The sequence below is a fragment of the Bolinopsis microptera genome, chromosome 11 (assembly GCF_026151205.1).
Source record: "Bolinopsis microptera isolate Bmic1 chromosome 11, MBARI_Bmic_1.0, whole genome shotgun sequence".
NCBI lineage: Eukaryota > Metazoa > Ctenophora > Tentaculata > Lobata > Bolinopsidae > Bolinopsis > Bolinopsis microptera.
The window spans coordinates 14,461,393-14,478,245 of record NC_087082.1 but is presented as its reverse complement, the minus strand read 5'-3'; the positions used below and the strand labels follow the sequence as shown (position 1 = coordinate 14,478,245).

Sequence of the window (16,853 nt, the reverse complement as noted above, 5' to 3'; positions counted from 1 at the left end):
GCAGTGCTGCCGTGCCGACCTCTCTCTCAAACTCTCAGACTCTAAACATCCTCTCTCCGTCTTTAACTTCATCCTCTGTAGTGTCCGTCTTACCTTATAAAACTACTAAAATTCTCTAGCTCCACTCAACGTGCTGCCTGTCTTTATAACTTACTGTAATCGACTTCTTTAGAATTCCTCCGCTAATACTATATGACTCACTTAGGTTTTAAACATCTTAAGTGCAATATTTAACATTTTTCATGCATGATTACTAATTATCGTCAGTGATCATCATGCTAATCCTAAACTGCTTTGCATCTGCAGCGTTTATATACAATTTACAGCAGTTATTTGCAGTGCACTCTCTTTCAGCATGCCGCCTTTCGTTTTGCTTCTTATTTATACTGTAATTAAGTCTAATATATTATTAGAACATCATGATATTTAATTTAATATTTAGTATTGGCAAGAGTATATCATGTACCCCAAGTAATATATGTACCCTAGTAATAATATTATAATATGTAGATATCACTAAGCAACAGAGTATGTTCCATAATATAATCCGGATGGTAACCTTATATCGTGTTACCGTGCTCTGCCATGTTGTGATCAATATTTACACCCTGACTTTCAACCCTTCTCTTTTTGCTCTGCCATGTTGTGATCAATATTTACACCCTAACTTTCAACCCTTCTCTTTTTGCTCTGCCATGTTGTGATCAATATTTACACCCTGACTTTCAACCCTTCTCTTTTTGTTCTGCCATGTTGTGATCAATATTTACACCCTGACTTTCAACCCTTCTCTTTTTGTTCTGCCATGTTGTGATCAATATTTACACCCTGACTTTCAACCCTTCTCTTTTTGCTCTGCCACGTTGTGATCAATATTTACACCCTGACTTTCAACCCTTCTCTTTTTGCTCTGCCAAGTTGTGATCAATATTTACACCCTGACTTTCAACCCTTCTCTTTTTGCTTTGCCATGTTGTGATCAATATTTACACCCTGACTTTCAACCCTTCTCTTTTTGTTCTGCCATATTGTGATCAATATTTACACCCTAACTTTCAACCCTTCTCTTTTTGTTCTGCCATGTTGTGATCAATATTTACACCCTAACTTTCAACCCTTCTCTTTTTGTTCTGCCATGTTGTGATCAATATTTACACCCTAACTTTCAACCCTTCTCTTTTTGTTCTGCCATGTTGTGATCAATATTTACACCCTGACTTTCAACCCTTCTCTTTTTGTTCTGCCATGTTGTGATCAATATTTACACCCTGACTTTCAACCCTTCTCTTTTTGTTCTGCCATGTTGTGATCAATATTTACACCCTGACTTTCAACCCTTCTCTTTTTGTTCTGCCATATTGTGATCAATATTTACACCCTGACTTTCAACTCTTCTCTTTTTGTTCTGCCATGTTGTGATCAATATTTACACCCTGACTTTCAACTCTTCTCTTTTTGTTCTGCCATGTTGTGATCAATATTTACACCCTGACTTTCAACCCTTCTCTTTTTGCTCTGCCATGTTGTGATCAATATTTACACCCTGACTTTCAAGCCTTCTCTTTTTGCTCTGCCATGTTGTTATCAATATTTACACCCTGACTTTCAACCCTTCTCTTTTTGTTCTGCCATGTTGTGATCAATATTTACACCCTGACTTTCAACCCTTCTCTTTTTGTTCTGCCATATTGTGATCAATATTTACACCCTGACTTTTAACCCTTCTCTTTTTGTTCTGCCATGTTGTGATCAATATTTACACCCTGACTTTCAACCCTTCTCTTTTTGTTCTGCCATGTTGTGATCAATATTTACACCCTGACTTTCAACCCTTCTCTTTTTGTTCTGCCATGTTGTGATCAATATTTACACCCTGACTTTCAACCCTTCTCTTTTTGTTCTGCCATATTGTGATCAATATTTACACCCTGACTTTCAACTCTTCTCTTTTTGTTCTGCCATGTTGTGATCAATATTTACACCCTGACTTTCAACTCTTCTCTTTTTGTTCTGCCATGTTGTGATCAATATTTACACCCTGACTTTCAACCCTTCTCTTTTTGCTCTGCCATGTTGTGATCAATATTTACACCCTCACTTTCAACCCTTCTCTTTTTGCTCTGCCATGTTGTTATCAATATTTACACCCTGACTTTCAACCCTTCTCTTTTTGTTCTGCCATGTTGTGATCAATATTTACACCCTGACTTTCAACCCTTCTCTTTTTGTTCTGCCATGTTGTGATCAATATTTACACCCTGACTTTCAACCCTTCTCTTTTTGTTCTGCCATATTGTGATCAATATTTACACCCTGACTTTTAACCCTTCTCTTTTTGTTCTGCCATGTTGTGATCAATATTTACACCCTGACTTTCAACCCTTCTCTTTTTGCTCTGCCATGTTGTGATCAATATTTACACCCTCACTTTCAACCCTTCTCTTTTTGCTCTGCCATGTTGTGATCAATATTTACACCCTAACTTTCAACCCTTCTCTTTTTGCTCTGCTATGTTGTGATCAATATTTACACCCTAACTTTCAACCCTTCTCTTTTTGCTCTGCCATGTTGTGATCAATATTTACACCCTGACTTTCAACTCTTCTCTTTTTGCTCTGCCATGTTGTGATCAATATTTACACCCTAACTTTCAACCCTTCTCTTTTTGCTCTGCTCTGCCATGTTGTGATCAATATTTACACCCTAACTTTCAACCCTTCTCTTTTTGCTCTGCCATGTTGTGATCAATATTTACACCCTGACTTTCAAGCCTTCTCTTTTTGCTCTGCCATGTTGTGATCAATATTTACACCCTGACTTTCAACCCTTCTCTTTTTGCTTTGTTCTAAACTTCTAGAGCTGTTGTTGTGGTTTATCTCAGTCTTTTATGTCCTCCCTGTATAACACGAAATGCAGCCTCTAACAATTAGTTTCTAATCGTGCTGAAAAGTTAGATCCAATTTGAATTCATTTCGAATTGTTTTGAGTAGTTAGATGGATTTGTAAAAATTAAATTAAATATCCCATTGTTCAATTTGTGTGATCGCATTAGATCAATTTGAGGAGAGTTTGGGCTAGAGATCTGGCAAACTATGCTCATGCTTATTATAATTTGCGGATGTTTATCATTTATAACGTAGTCAGCTTAAATTGAAAAGCCTGGTTTTTCATATGTGGGTAGTGCAATACATTTTGAATTAAGAGTATTACTATAAGAATATAATGCTTTTGGACACGAAGGGAAACACACAATGTAAGGCTTGAAATCTTCGTAAAACTACATCATTAGAGCCTCAATTTATTTGTTATATTGTAGTGTTGAAAGTATTAAAACTAACTATAAGACACTACCTGAAAGGTTTTCTGAATAGGTAATCTAGCACAAAGGATAGATAAGAGAAGAGGAGAGCACCCATAGTTATAGATCTGGAGAAGAGGAATGGGAAGTTATAAGGAGGAACTGAGGTTAACCCGACAGAGGGTGGCAGACATCACAGGTTAGCTTATTTACTGTTTACAGGCTATGGTGGGTGTATGGCTGTCTTGAGACTCACTATTGCGGATCAAATGCAGTTATAGATTTCTTCACCTCACACGACAAGAACAATGTACATTTTCTGCTGATTTTCTTTAATCCTGATAACAACTTTTTTTTTAACCAGGGACCTCTTGCTGGATAAGTTATAAACTTTAAGTTAATGCAATTGCAAGGTATTGCATATTAATCAAAGACTATCTCAGAAAGACTATACAACAAACACACTGTGGCAAGCAGCCAGCACTTGAGAATTGGGGATAAAGAAAATCGAAAGACCCGACCTAAAACTGCAAACTCTGGTGCCAGGTTGACCATTTCAGCACAACTTCATTTGTTAACTGACCAGTAAAATTTATTTTTTTATTTGAAGGATATTTAACTTAAGATTAATCTTCCTATTTCCCAAGGAAAGGTTTATTTTAAAATAAAAGGAAGGATTTATTTAGTAGAGATATACTTCAAGTAACAATAAGATCACTGTAAAGAGGCTTTCAGAATTGCAGTCTCCAATTAGATATAAAAGTGTAGACTGTATAGTTGAGCAGACGACTCCATTTACGCAGATCGGGAGGTTGATTTTAACCATAATAGTGCCCAACAACAATACATTTTCTTTCTGAGCAGTGCATATGGGAGTATGGGTCACGTGGCTCATGTTCATTCAGAACTTTTGAACATTAAGCCACTATCGTCGAAAACGCTATTTTATAAATTTACCAATATCCTCAATCTTGGTGTCTGTATAGTTGAACAGACTACCCAGATTGGGAGATTGAAGAGAATTTATTGTTTTATTGGAAGGATATTTAACTTAAGATTAATCTTCGTATTTCCCAAGGAATTTCTTAAAAGGAGGGATTATTTTAAAACAAAAGGAAGTTTATTTAGTAGAGATCTCCTTCGGTAGATCAAACTTTATAGTTGAACAAACTACCCTCAGTTACGAAGATTGGGAGATTGAAGAAGTGGTGCAGCGACTCTCCAAGTGTAAGAAAGAAGTGACAGACTCTCGCAGAGTCGGCTCCAACAACAAAGGTGGTATAGTGAACACGTACGCTTGGAGAGGTTGGAACTCAGAGCTTCCCCACATTTACTGGAGATACAACTACCCTAGGAACTACCTCAGATCGGGATCTGCTTAGAGTAGCTAGGGTTCCAGTGGTCATTACGTGATTACCAAATATGGGCATCAGATCACGTGATTACCAAATATGGGCATCAGATCACGTGACCAATTCAGTGGTCCTATACAATTGACTTAGAAATCGCTTTACATTTGCTACAAGTACATGTACAGACATGAAGAAAACAGATGAATTCCTCAAACAAATAACGATTTATTAAAATTGAGTCATTTCAGACGTGTAATAAATAAACCAAACGGAAATGGGCTGATGATTAACAAGAATAGTTTGATTACAACTTGTCTAGTATTTTATTGGGTTTGTTAGAACTGGAGCTATGGCAGCCCCGCCTGCCAACTATGTATGGCAGCCTGCCAGATATGTGGCAGTCCCTCCTGCCAAGTGTTGAAGATCGCAGTTCTATCTATCATACGATATTAATTGTTCAGATTATATTTATATCAATTTACCCTTGGCTGTAAGTCAAAGTGTAACAATACATTTATTATACTGTCAGCCTGACTTATTTTAGTTTTAAATTATTGTGTCTCGTTTAATTTGAATTATTGATTCCTATAATTAAATATAAATACACTTTCCTCACAATAGTAAACAAGGTGCACCTACTTAGATCACGTGAATACCAAATATGGGCATCAGATCACGTGTATACAAATAAAACCCTGACTTTGAAGATTTGTATAGATTAGGATCTATAGTATTATTATTATTATAAGTAGTATAATGTTAGACTAATATTGTTTTGTAAAATTATCTCACTTACTGTCAGTTTGCGATTTTATCATAAAAACCTTTCAAATCTCAATATATCCACGTTAACAACCTCACCTCGAAAACATCACGTGATTACCAAATATGGGTATCACGTGACCAATTCAAATTAACAACCTCATCTTGAAAATATCAACACTGGACAACTCGTAGCCTCAGGCTAGCAACATTTTAAAAATCTCACTTTAACTTTAATAACATTATCAACACAAAAACTTGATTTTCAAATACTTGGCAGGCTGATAAAATACATAATCTCTACATAATTGTTTAAATATCATCATCAAAATTCACGTCCAGTCCATAAATTATAGAGCCCTGAAAGAGACTAAAAATTCTATTACAAAATAAATCGAGAAAAGTTAACGCTTCAATCTAAGAAATATTATCGTACAAAAGAAAATATATATAACGTTACTATATTGTTTGCTGGTTACCTTGGTAACACAAGTTACCCAGGTAACGCTAGATTGGCTCTCCAACTCTTTGCTTCCTGTATTCTAATTTTAACTAACTGAGTTATAAAAATAAATTTTTCAATCCATCAATAATAAGCAAAGAATTGGAGCGGCACAATTTTATCACTCATATCATACAGATTTCTACAGATCATGGGTCGAGCTGGAGATATTGCTGTTTTACGAATTCTTACACTTTACCACGTGACATTACCACGTGACATTACCACGTGACTTAACCACGTGACATTACCACGTGACATTACCACGTGACATTACCACGTGACGTGAGCGTGGGCTGTAGAGCTGGCGTGGTGGTATGAGAGTGCAGCTAGTAGTTACCACTTCACTAATTCACTAGTTCGTATAAACTCAAATCAACAATATAAACCGAGTTGCGTACGCCATGTAGACGATATAACATTATAGGTAGACACAACACGTGTGCATCACCATGGTGACACCATGTAGACACTACACAGGTAACCATGGCAACAACAACACCATGTGGTGGCACACATAGTTGGAGCGAGAAAGAGTCACAGAAGAGTTTTGTAAAACTGTCTAAGCTGGGTGTTAGTTTTGCGAGTAGGCAGAAGATTAGGAGCGGGGACTAGGCCCGCAAGAAGGGCTGCAGGGTTGCTAGGCCCCGTAACCAGGGTGGGGTTGCTAGGCAGGACGGATGTGGCGGGGAGCACGTGCTGCAGACTGGTGGTTACCTCTGTTCCACCCGGCACTACCAGGCTGGTTCCGTCATTGACTTTCGTTGGGGTATGTGGCATAGTGGGTAGCGTGACCGGGGAACTGATTTGCGGCCGTAGCTACCTGAACACGCGTTAGTAGGCGAGAACAATTTTATAATGTTAAAAACACAGGAAATAAAATCTGAATTAATTTGGGTCAGAGACCACAGATAATAGTGATATTTATATTTATTGTAGGTACAAATTTTATTAAATAGAAATGGGTACTTTATATAACGTTAAGCAATATAAAAGGCTTGTTTCACATTACCTGCATGAAACCGGAGTTCTGAAGCTGTTGCTGCTGGGCGAGGAAAGCAGCAGTCACATTGGAGCTCTGGTTGCCAATACCAGCGGCTAGTTGGGCGGCGCTGGTGGCGCTGGTCGTGTAATCAGGGCTGGTCGGTGCTTGGTACTGCACGTGCGCCGCTGCAGCCGCCGCGTAGTACGGGTTCGTCTCAAAGAAGGTCTGAGCTGCCGCCGGCTGGCCCTGTGGTGGTAGCTTAATAAGTTATGGTTGTAATTTGTAAGTTATTGTCCAATTAAAGCTGCCCCATTTATCGAGACAATTCCAGCCATTCTGCCTTTAGATGTTCAATACCAGAGTCATGAAATGAATGGGCTGTAAAAGTAAGCAGCATATATTCCCAAACCAGGAAATAGAAATTCAGCATTCTTATAATGTCAAACCGATGTAAATATAGGCATCACGTGACCAATACAAATGTTAATGTACCTGAGAAGCGGGGCTAGTGAGGGACAGGAGGGCATGTTGGTGGGCAGCCAGTGCTTGACAGTAGTTCTGATAAGCTGCTAGATACTGCGGAGTTAACCTGGGAGAAGGTAATGTTAAAACCTGCTCTAAACTAATTGGGTACCCTCTAATTGGGTAACCTCTAATTGGGTATCCTCTAATTGGGTACCCTCTTTATTAACTCATGCCTTCTCACTTTTATAGTTATACCACGCAGTGCTATTACTGCACATATAATGTGTTGGTATCGAGGTGCACATATAATGTGTTCTTATCAAGGTGAGCCCTTAAATATTCTAAAGATAATGTTCAACTCCGATAACTACGATGGACTATCCAATACCTCCTACCTCCTTGATACTTTGATAACGCTCGGTTTGTCAGGTTACTATGCCAAGTAACTAGGCTTGTCAGGTTACTATGCCAAGTAACTAGGCTTGCCAGGTCAATATGCCAAGTAACTAGGCTTGTCAGGTCACTATGCCAAGTAACTAGGCTTGTCAGGTTACTATGCCAAGTAACTAGGCTTGTCAGGTTACTATGCCAAGTAACTAGGCTTGTCAGGTTACTATGCCAAGTAACTAGGCTTGTCAGGTTACTATGCCAAGTAACTATGCTTGTCAGGTTACTATGCCAAGTAACTAGGCTTGTCAGGTTACTATGCCAAGTAACTAGGCTTGTCAGGTTACTATGCCAAATAACTAGGCTTGTCAGGTTACTATGCCAAGTAACTAGGCTTGTCAGGTTACTATGACAAATAAGTATGCTAGTTTACTTACTAATAAGGTGGGTAAAAACACACAAAGACAATGTAACGCAATAAAAACTCAATGGTTTAAAGTTTAAACTAGAATTTTAAATAATTGGCAGTAGAGTTATAGTGATCAGTATTATAAGTGCTGCACTCAGCACTGCATATGACTACCCAGGTAGCACGGGTTGCCCAGGTAACCCTGGTAACACGGGTTGCCCAGGTAACCCTGGTAACACGGGTTGCCCAGGTAACCCTGGTAACACGGGTTGCCCAGGTAACCCAGGTAACACCGCGGTTGCCCAGGTAACCCTGGTAACACCGCGGTTGCCCAGGTAACCCAGGTAACACCGCGGTTGCCCAGGTAACCCAGGTAACACCGCGGTTGCCCAGGTAACCCAGGTAACACGGGTTGCCCAGGTAACCCTGGTAACGCCTCGGTTGCCAAGGTAACCCTGGTAACACCGCGGTTGCCAAGGTAACCCTGGTAACACCGCGGTTGCTAAGGTAACCCTGGTAACGCCGCGGTTGCCAAGGTAACCCAGGTAACACGGGTTGCCCAGGTAACCCAGGTAACACGGGTTGCCCAGGTAACCCAGGTAACACCGCGGTTGCCCAGGTAACCCAGGTAACACGGGTTGCCCAGGTAACCCTGGTAACGCCTCGGTTGCCAAGGTAACCCTGGTAACACCGCGGTTGCCAAGGTAACCCTGGTAACACCGCGGTTGCCAAGGTAACCCTGGTAACACCGCGGTTGCTAAGGTAACCCTGGTAACGCCGCGGTTGCCAAGGTAAATCCCGCTTTCACGTAACGCTGGTTAGCAGCTATAACTCCAAGAAAATTTTATTTAATGAAGTCAAATGAAAACGGAACCAGCAAAATGTCATCTGTGAATACTGTAGAAATTACTCAGTAATGTAAGAGCTGTACTTTCAAGGTGGTCATTCTATAAAAATGGGGAAAACTTTGCCAACGCGAAAGCTTAAAACAGACAGAAAATCGGATTCAACCAAGCAATATCTATGATATTGGGGCACCAAGTTTTATTGAGGAAAACCGTACAAAACTTCAACAAAAGCCTAAAACGGGCCAACTCCTCATTTTCAATCCAAAAGGAAAAGTATTTGGTCTAAAACCCCAAATCATAAAATACAAATCCACAAGCTCACTCAATCTTACCAATACTACTGACAATATTAGTCAGTACCTGAAAGTAGACTATTCACTAGACGTTAAACCTTTAAATTGTCACGTGTACAATCACGTGCATTTTGTTAGATCTGAGTAGTGGTGAGGAGGTGAAAATACACGTGACAGAGATTAACCAATCAGCTTCCAATCAAATGCATAATCACTGTCACGTGTCAAATTACAAATATAATTCACTTCTCCACCAGTATCCAGATCTTTAAGTAGAGTGTTCACAGAATTTACATAAATAGGGCCAATTCGTTCAAATCAGGGACAAAAGGATTTCGCGGTTATTTTGGCCAAAAATCGCGGCACCGCGACAAGCCAAACTAGGCTAATTCGCGGCTAATTCGCGGCGGGAATTTCGAAAATCGCGGCATATTCGCGGCAAAAAATAATGTATTTACAGTGCTTAGTTAGAGGTCACATATTCTTTGACTATTCTATTTGATCGGCCTATGTCCCATGAGGATGTGATCTCATCATATTATCTGATACAGGCTGATGGGGGTCCATAACAACAAGAGCTGCCATAACTTTTGACATGATCTCAAATGTTGCAATGTCATACGTACTGTATGACATATCTCGTTATCGATACTATATATAACTTTCAACAGACGACAGGAGACATCATCATTCGACCATCTACACTTCACAACTATAGCAATGGAATACTACGAACTTTTCAATCCAATTCCCATATCTCTACCTAGTCTATCCCCATCTAGTATCCAACCTTTACCCCTTGAAGCTTACATCAACCTGGACGACATCCTTACCCCGGCCCCCTGCACGAACCTTCTAGAAGTTCTAACCACATCCCGAGGGAAGCCCATGATTGTTCCTTATGTGGTCTACGACGAGATTACATGCTCTACAAAATAGCTTCCCATTGTCAGCATAAAACGATGATTCGCCAAATTCAGCCACTCTCGTGGAAGCTGTTACATTGCCCTGTTTAGCCTGTTTCGAGCGTTTGCTAGACGAAGGTCCAGCCGGTTTGTCGGCAGGCCGTTTGACAAAGCGGTCCATTATAACAAGCGAATACAATACCAAGCGAATAACGATGACGTTATCGATTACGAAATATCTGACAAGTGACGATTCAATAACAACACTGATTTAACATACTGTTCGATTTCTTAATCCATTGTATGTCTTCTGGTCAACTTTATGTCGTTTGGTCAAGTTTTTTATGTCTACTGGTCAACTTTATGTCGTCTGGTCAACTTTATGTCGTTTGGTCAAGTTTTATATAGTTATATGTCGTCTGGTCAACTTTATGTCGTTTGGTCAAGTTTTATATGTCGTTTGGTCAACTTTATGTCGTCTGGTCAAGTTTTATATGTCTACTGGTCAACTTTATGTCGTCTGGTCAAGTTTTATATGTCTACTGGTCAACTTACATATACGATCTCGGAAGGCAGACCTCCCCTTCGCAATACAAGCTCGGAAGCGGGAGCTCCGCCTTCAGAGGTACGTATCAAGAATGACTCGGACCGAAAATTTTCTAAGTCAAAATTTTTCAAAGTTTTTCTGGAAACTACTTTTGTTCATGTTTCATACTACCCTGATCATTATGAGCCGAAAATATTTTTTTCGGTGTTCAAAGTTCACACATACCCTTCGATACACGATTTTGGACTCGAGGGCTCCCCTTGTAATGCGATCTCGGAAGGCAGGCCTCCCCTTCGTAATACGAGCTCGGAAGCTCCGGAAGCTCGGAAGCTCCGCCTTCAGAGGTACGTATCGAGAATATACCTACAATCGGAACTCACGGAAGGCTGTAAATGTGATTAGTTGCATATACTTAATACTTGTGGAAAACGTGACATTTGGCCCGCAGATTTTATGGAAAATACGCAAACTTGGTCCTCAGATTTAGAGGAAAATGCGCAAATTTGATCTTCAGATTTAAAGGAAAATGCGCGAATTTCGCGGAGGACTGAAAAAATCGCGATTTGTCGCGGAGAATGGGAAATTTCGCGATCTGTCGCGGAAAACGTAAAAAATCGCGATTTGTCGCGGAGAATGGGAAATTTCGCGGTTTCGTACATGCCGCGAAATCCTTTTGTCCCTGGTTCAAATTCGTTGAATAAAAGGTCATTTCATTGTAAAAGATCGTTTGTTCGGACCAATGACCATGTATAATGTATATTGTATAATATATAATGTATAATGTATAATGTATAATGTATGGGCATTTTACACAATCATTGCAATCAAAGCTTGACGCTGTAAATTTTAGTTTAAAAACTTAATATTACATTTAAACTTTGGATTAATGTACATAAAAGTTATAACACGTGTACATGATAAAGGTGTCAAAAATGTTTGAGCACCTAACTTCCATCGTCACTTTTTACTTCTTTAAACATAAAATACAGATATTACTACTTAGGTAACTGTATTAACTGCCCCAAGTGTTCACTTTATTACTACAGTTCCTGGTATTTCAATGATATCATCCATTTTACTATTAGTACTCTCTGCAAAGCTTCTCTTCTATAGAATAACCTACACTTCTCCGTAGAAAAGCCATGCGAGCTATTGTGCGTTTGAAAACTTAGCAAGAGTAGGACTATTCTATCACATGCGAGCTATTGTGCGTTTGAAAACTTAGCAAGAGTAGGACTATTCTATCACGTGACGAGTAACCCTACCCACAGTTTTCAGGAGGATCTACATTCTATATGTGACATTACTACATTGCCTAACCTTTGTATAGCACCTTACCAAGGACCAAAACACCCAACGGTCTTACCGGACTAGAGATATTGTAGTTACAATTACAGGTGGGCATGTAACCTCGCAACTGTCAATTTGTCTAATTCGCTGTATTTCCAGATAACCACTTAATTAATTAAAACATGTAAAGGATCAGATAAAAGAGGTTAACTTACGCGGTAGCAGTAGCGTATTGAGGGTGGATGAGGGACCCAGCTGTTAGGGGTCTCAGTCCAATTACTCCAGGTACAACTGAGGATAATTTAACTATGTGATATATTTTAACGGGTGATACTCGTAAAATGTTTGTTCCAAAGACCGTCGACGAGTCCAACTGGGCGCGCGTCTTGGTAGGTTATAAACCTACAAAGGGTAACATACCACTTTAGAAAGAAATAAACATATTTAGAGGAAAACATTTACCACTTTAGAAAGAAATATTTGTATTTCCTGATTTTGTGGTATTTTTGGAACCAAACTCGATAAAATCACACGTTTAGATACTAATATCTCCCACAAGCGATACGAAATTATCACTTTTAGGTTAATGCTATTAGCGTCTATTATAAATACTACTAATATCTCCCACAAGCGATACGACATTATCACTTTTAGGTTAATGCTATTAGCGTCTATTATAAATACTACTAATATCTCCCACAAGCGATACGACATTATCACTTTTAGGTTAATGCTATTAGCGTCTATTATAAAAGGATGGTCAGAAAATTGAGATCAGATGATACTAAACACTATGATCAGGATGGTATATCATATTGATCTGGCCGTGTTCCTGGCGGCTACTTGTAGTAAGCTAATCCTGTTCCTGGCGTCTGGTCACGAATTTGACCATCTTGGTAAATTTTGACAACACTTCTTGGCGATAGCCAAATGATAAAAAATTGTTCGAGCTTTTGTAAAAGAAGAGTCAATCTGAATGCTTTGATTTGACAATATCGGAGGAGTTACATGTAACCGATAAACTAGGTAATAAACTAGGTAATAAATTAGGTAATTATGATAATGGTAAAACCACCATGTTAGGTAATGTAGCTCATTAGTGAGACCCAATCACTCAGCTATAAGTCACACATGGCCACCACTTAACTTGATTAGCCCGAGGCGGAAATTTTAATTCAAATACATTGACCGCTTGCTTTAGATTCACCACAACGTAACATACAATTACATTACAGTGGTGTGTATTGGTGTCACGTGCAGCACAGCGTGACTTTATATTTCAAGGAAACATCAGGTGGGGCAATAATCAGTAGGCGGAAACATCAGGTACGGCAATAATCAGGTGGGGCAACAATCACGTGAAAATAAGCGTTGCTGGTTGGGATTCATGTACTTAAATTATTGATGTTGGGTGCAGCTTTTAAAGTTTCATTAGACCACTAATACCTCATAAGAAATCAAACCCAGACGTACCCAGGGGCCGGGGTAGTAGAAAATCGACTGATTATAAGTGTCGAAATAAATTATCTCTAGGGATTCTAATCTTTAAAATTATGATTATCTTATTCTTGATTGCTTTTCGGTTAGCTTATCTGACATCAATTGAACGTGCTCTGATTTGAGAATAAGGATCGTTCAAATAAAAGCAGATAAGGAGGCTCTGACTTCTGAGTTCAATATTAAAGTCTTTCAAATAAGGGAAGATTAGGCAATTCACAGGGAAGAGCAGAAGGAAGCTAAGGGGAAGCCTAGAGGAAGCTTGTGGGAACTAGAGGGAAGCCTAGAGGAAGTTTGTGGGGAACTAGAGGGAAGCCTAGAGGAAGCTTGTGGGAACTAGAGGGAAGCCTAGAGGAAGCTTGTGGGAACTAGGGGGAAGCCTAGAGGAAGTTTGTGGGAACTAAAGGGAAGCCTAGAGGAAGCTTGTGGGAACTAGGGGGAAGCCTAGAGGAAGTTTGTGGGAACTAGAGGGAAGCCTAGAGAAAGCTTGTGGGAACTAGAGGGAAGCCTAGATGAAGTTTGTGGGAACTAGAGGGAAGCCTAGAGGAAGTTTGTGGGAACTAGAGGGAAGCCTAGAGGAAGCTTGTGGGAACTAGGGGGAAGCCTAGAGGAAGTTTGTGGGAACTAGAGGGAAGCCTAGAGAAAGCTTGTGGGAACTAGAGGGAAGCCTAGATGAAGCTTGTGGGAACTAGAGGGAAGCCTAGATGAAGTTTGTGGGAACTAGAGGGAAGCCTAGATGAAGCTTGTGGGAACTAGGGGAAGCCTAGAGGAAGTTTGTGGGGAACTAGGGGAAGCCTATAGGAAGTTTGTGGGGAACTAGAGGGAAGCCTAGAGGAAGTTTGTGGGGAACTAGAGGGAAGCCTAGAGGAAGTTTGTGGGAACTAGAGGGAAGCCTAGAGGAAGCCTGTGGGGAACTAGAGGGAAGCCTAGAGGAAGCTTGTGGGAACTAGAGGGAAGCCTAGAGGAAGCTTGTGGGAACTAGAGGGAAGCCTAGAGGAAGTTTGTGGGAACTAGAGGGAAGCCTAGAGAAAGCTTGTGGGAACTAGAGGGAAGCCAGATTAAAATTAGGTACTTACTCTTCGGTCGTGGCTTTGCTCCCAGATAGGCTAAATTAACATTAGCTTTCCTTCCGTCGATAATGGGTGTGGGGTTGGCCACCGCCTTGCTGGCAGCATCCGCGTCCTGCATCGTCACCTGGACCGATTAAACAATTACTTTAATGACTTAATTACATAATTACATAATGACATAATTGCATAATTACTTGATTGCTTAAATACTTAATTAGTTAAGCGCTTAATCGTGAGGTCATGAGGTTCAGGTACTGGGCTATGATCGATAAACCAGTAAAATCAGCAGATATGTGAATATCTTTTAAGAGGAAATTCAACTCCAAAATTAAAGTTAATCGTAAAATGTTCGCTCAAAAAAGTAAAATCGTCTAGAAATTTGAATTAATTTACAGTCATCTTAACTGACCGAGTAAAATTTTCAATAAAGAAGGAAAATTGCTAGATAACTTACAAATCCGTATCCTTTGCTTTTGCCGGTAGCTCGGTCATGAATCACAACAGCTTCCTCGATATCACCGAATGTATTAAAGAATTCCCGAAGTGATTGGTCGGACGTGTGGTAGGGAAGACCTCCCACAAATACCTGAAAGATAATTTATCAGTAAGGATACTAAAAAATTACTAAATATTAACTAAGTATTTACTGAATATTAACTAAATAGTCATTATTGAGATAATAAAGTTGTACAACTGAAGTTTTTGAGGAACTAATGCAAGGAACTTTTTCATATTATGATTTAAAGAGTGTTTTAAATGTTGAGATTAAATTTTCTATGATTTGTATGAAATTTGTTGGCATACTAAAGACTGGAATAACTTTGACTTAAATGCGATCAAGATTGGATGGGAGCGATTTACCTGAAAATATTATTTATTTTTGCGGTAATTCATTGAAAACGAGCTTCAAGTGGCTAATTTTGTGACCAACTTCAGAAAAAGATATTTGATTTATTCGTGACTGATGGTAGATAGAGTGAGATTGTTTTTGAATTTAAGATAAACGTTTGAAATATAAAAGCAGTGGCCATTTTATTGGAGGTTATTCAAAATATCATATCACCTCTGACTTAGGTGAACAATAAATAGCGTTACCGCTCAAACAAGACTAACATAGGTAAACCCAAGTTTTTTAAAGGTTTTTCTAAATATTTTGTATTGATCAAAGATCAACTGTTACATCAATAAGTTGTAATTTTAAATGATGCAAGCATGTCTTGCGTGTTCAACGTATTTAATAAAAGTATTAGTGACCGCGATTAAAAACAAGTTAACTTACCTTCCGATAGGTGGTGTCAAGAGAAGATACGTTGGTCGACATGGGACTCATTCGGACAAAAAGCAAGCGAATAGGCTGTGACTTAAACTCAACCACTAAATTAAAATAGAATCGAGGTTAAATGAGAGAGATAGCGGCAAAGATAAGCGATAACAGTATTTTAATAGCGAGATAACGGATATAAACTTAACACGCAATTAATGGCCCCGTCCCTGCGTATATATAATATTAAAATAAAGTCACAGATTTCAGGAAAATATCACGGCCCACTACTAGCTGGGTGTATAATAGTGCGAGGTACAACACACACCAACCGTGTTCTAATTAACTCGACCTAAACTTTACTTCCGCGAAACACCTCTTCCTCCTGCTCAAGTGCAGAATGTAACCGAGTAGAAAATACAGTAGCCTCCTCGTCACGACAATTAGCCAATAGGAGAGCAGTCAACCCGCCAACCAGCGCCCTGTACGCAGCTAACGCTCACAATCCAGCCAATCAGGCCTGGACACGTGAGCAGCGCGCGCCATGTGACTAACACGTGTGGGTGGGTTAAATGCAGGGGAGGAGGAGAGTATGGGATAATAGCGGGCCACGTGATCAGGCATCCTCACACTGCCCACCGGACCGCACTGTTCTTAAACAAGAGCTCCAATTAACGGAACAAAAGGAAGCAGTCACCTGCTAGATCTACTAGTAGTAGTTGCTATAGCAACACAATAATCTTATTATTAGCCGTCAGAATCAGAGCTTTTATTTGGGTATCCCGTATCTACCCGCACATTGTGCACTTTCATCAGGGCACACCTTCATCACGCGCCCGGGGATAGAAAAGATTATAATTGTTGGTCTAGACGCAGGGAACAGACGAAATTCTTTAAACAAGTTTAGATTTACCAAGTTAATTTTATACGTACCAACTACCAAGTTTATAGTTACCAAAGTGTGTTTAATTAATCATGACTC

General features: G+C 39.6%; 2 protein-coding genes across 3 annotated transcripts in view; both read right to left on the bottom strand.

The window, feature by feature from the left end:
- Nucleotides 1-16,853, bottom strand: part of LOC134823488 (double-strand-break repair protein rad21 homolog A-like) — a 901,854-nt gene that overhangs the window by 368,696 nt on the left and 516,305 nt on the right. The gene's annotated exons all lie outside the window — the stretch shown is intronic.
- LOC134823492 (RNA-binding protein 38-like) lies at nucleotides 5,670-16,266 on the bottom strand. 2 transcript variants are annotated; one of them, XM_063834977.1, is made up of 7 exons: nucleotides 15,890-16,266; nucleotides 15,065-15,196; nucleotides 14,617-14,734; nucleotides 12,259-12,334; nucleotides 7,392-7,488; nucleotides 6,927-7,145; nucleotides 5,670-6,737 (listed from the first exon to the last, which is right to left on the bottom strand). In XM_063834977.1, exons 1-7 carry the CDS (start codon nucleotides 15,938-15,940, stop codon nucleotides 6,666-6,668), a joined length of 765 nt encoding a protein of 254 aa, XP_063691047.1. In that variant the 5' UTR covers nucleotides 15,941-16,266; the 3' UTR covers nucleotides 5,670-6,665. The 2 variants fall into 2 exon arrangements, with proteins under 2 accessions (XP_063691047.1, XP_063691046.1); XM_063834976.1 differs by having other exon boundaries at nucleotides 5,670-6,733.

Excerpts from the sequence above, each read along its gene's own strand:
- LOC134823492 (XM_063834976.1), bottom strand. The coding sequence starts at position 15,940 with ATGAGTCCCATGTCGACCAACGTATCTTCTCTTGACACCACCTATCGG. Across the intron at positions 7,489-12,258 it reads CAATACGCTACTGCTACCGC|GTTAACTCCGCAGTATCTAG; the intron begins GTAAGTTAACCT and ends ACCTTCTCCCAG. Across the intron at positions 7,146-7,391 it reads TCACTAGCCCCGCTTCTCAG|GGCCAGCCGGCGGCAGCTCA; the intron begins GTACATTAACAT and ends CTACCACCACAG.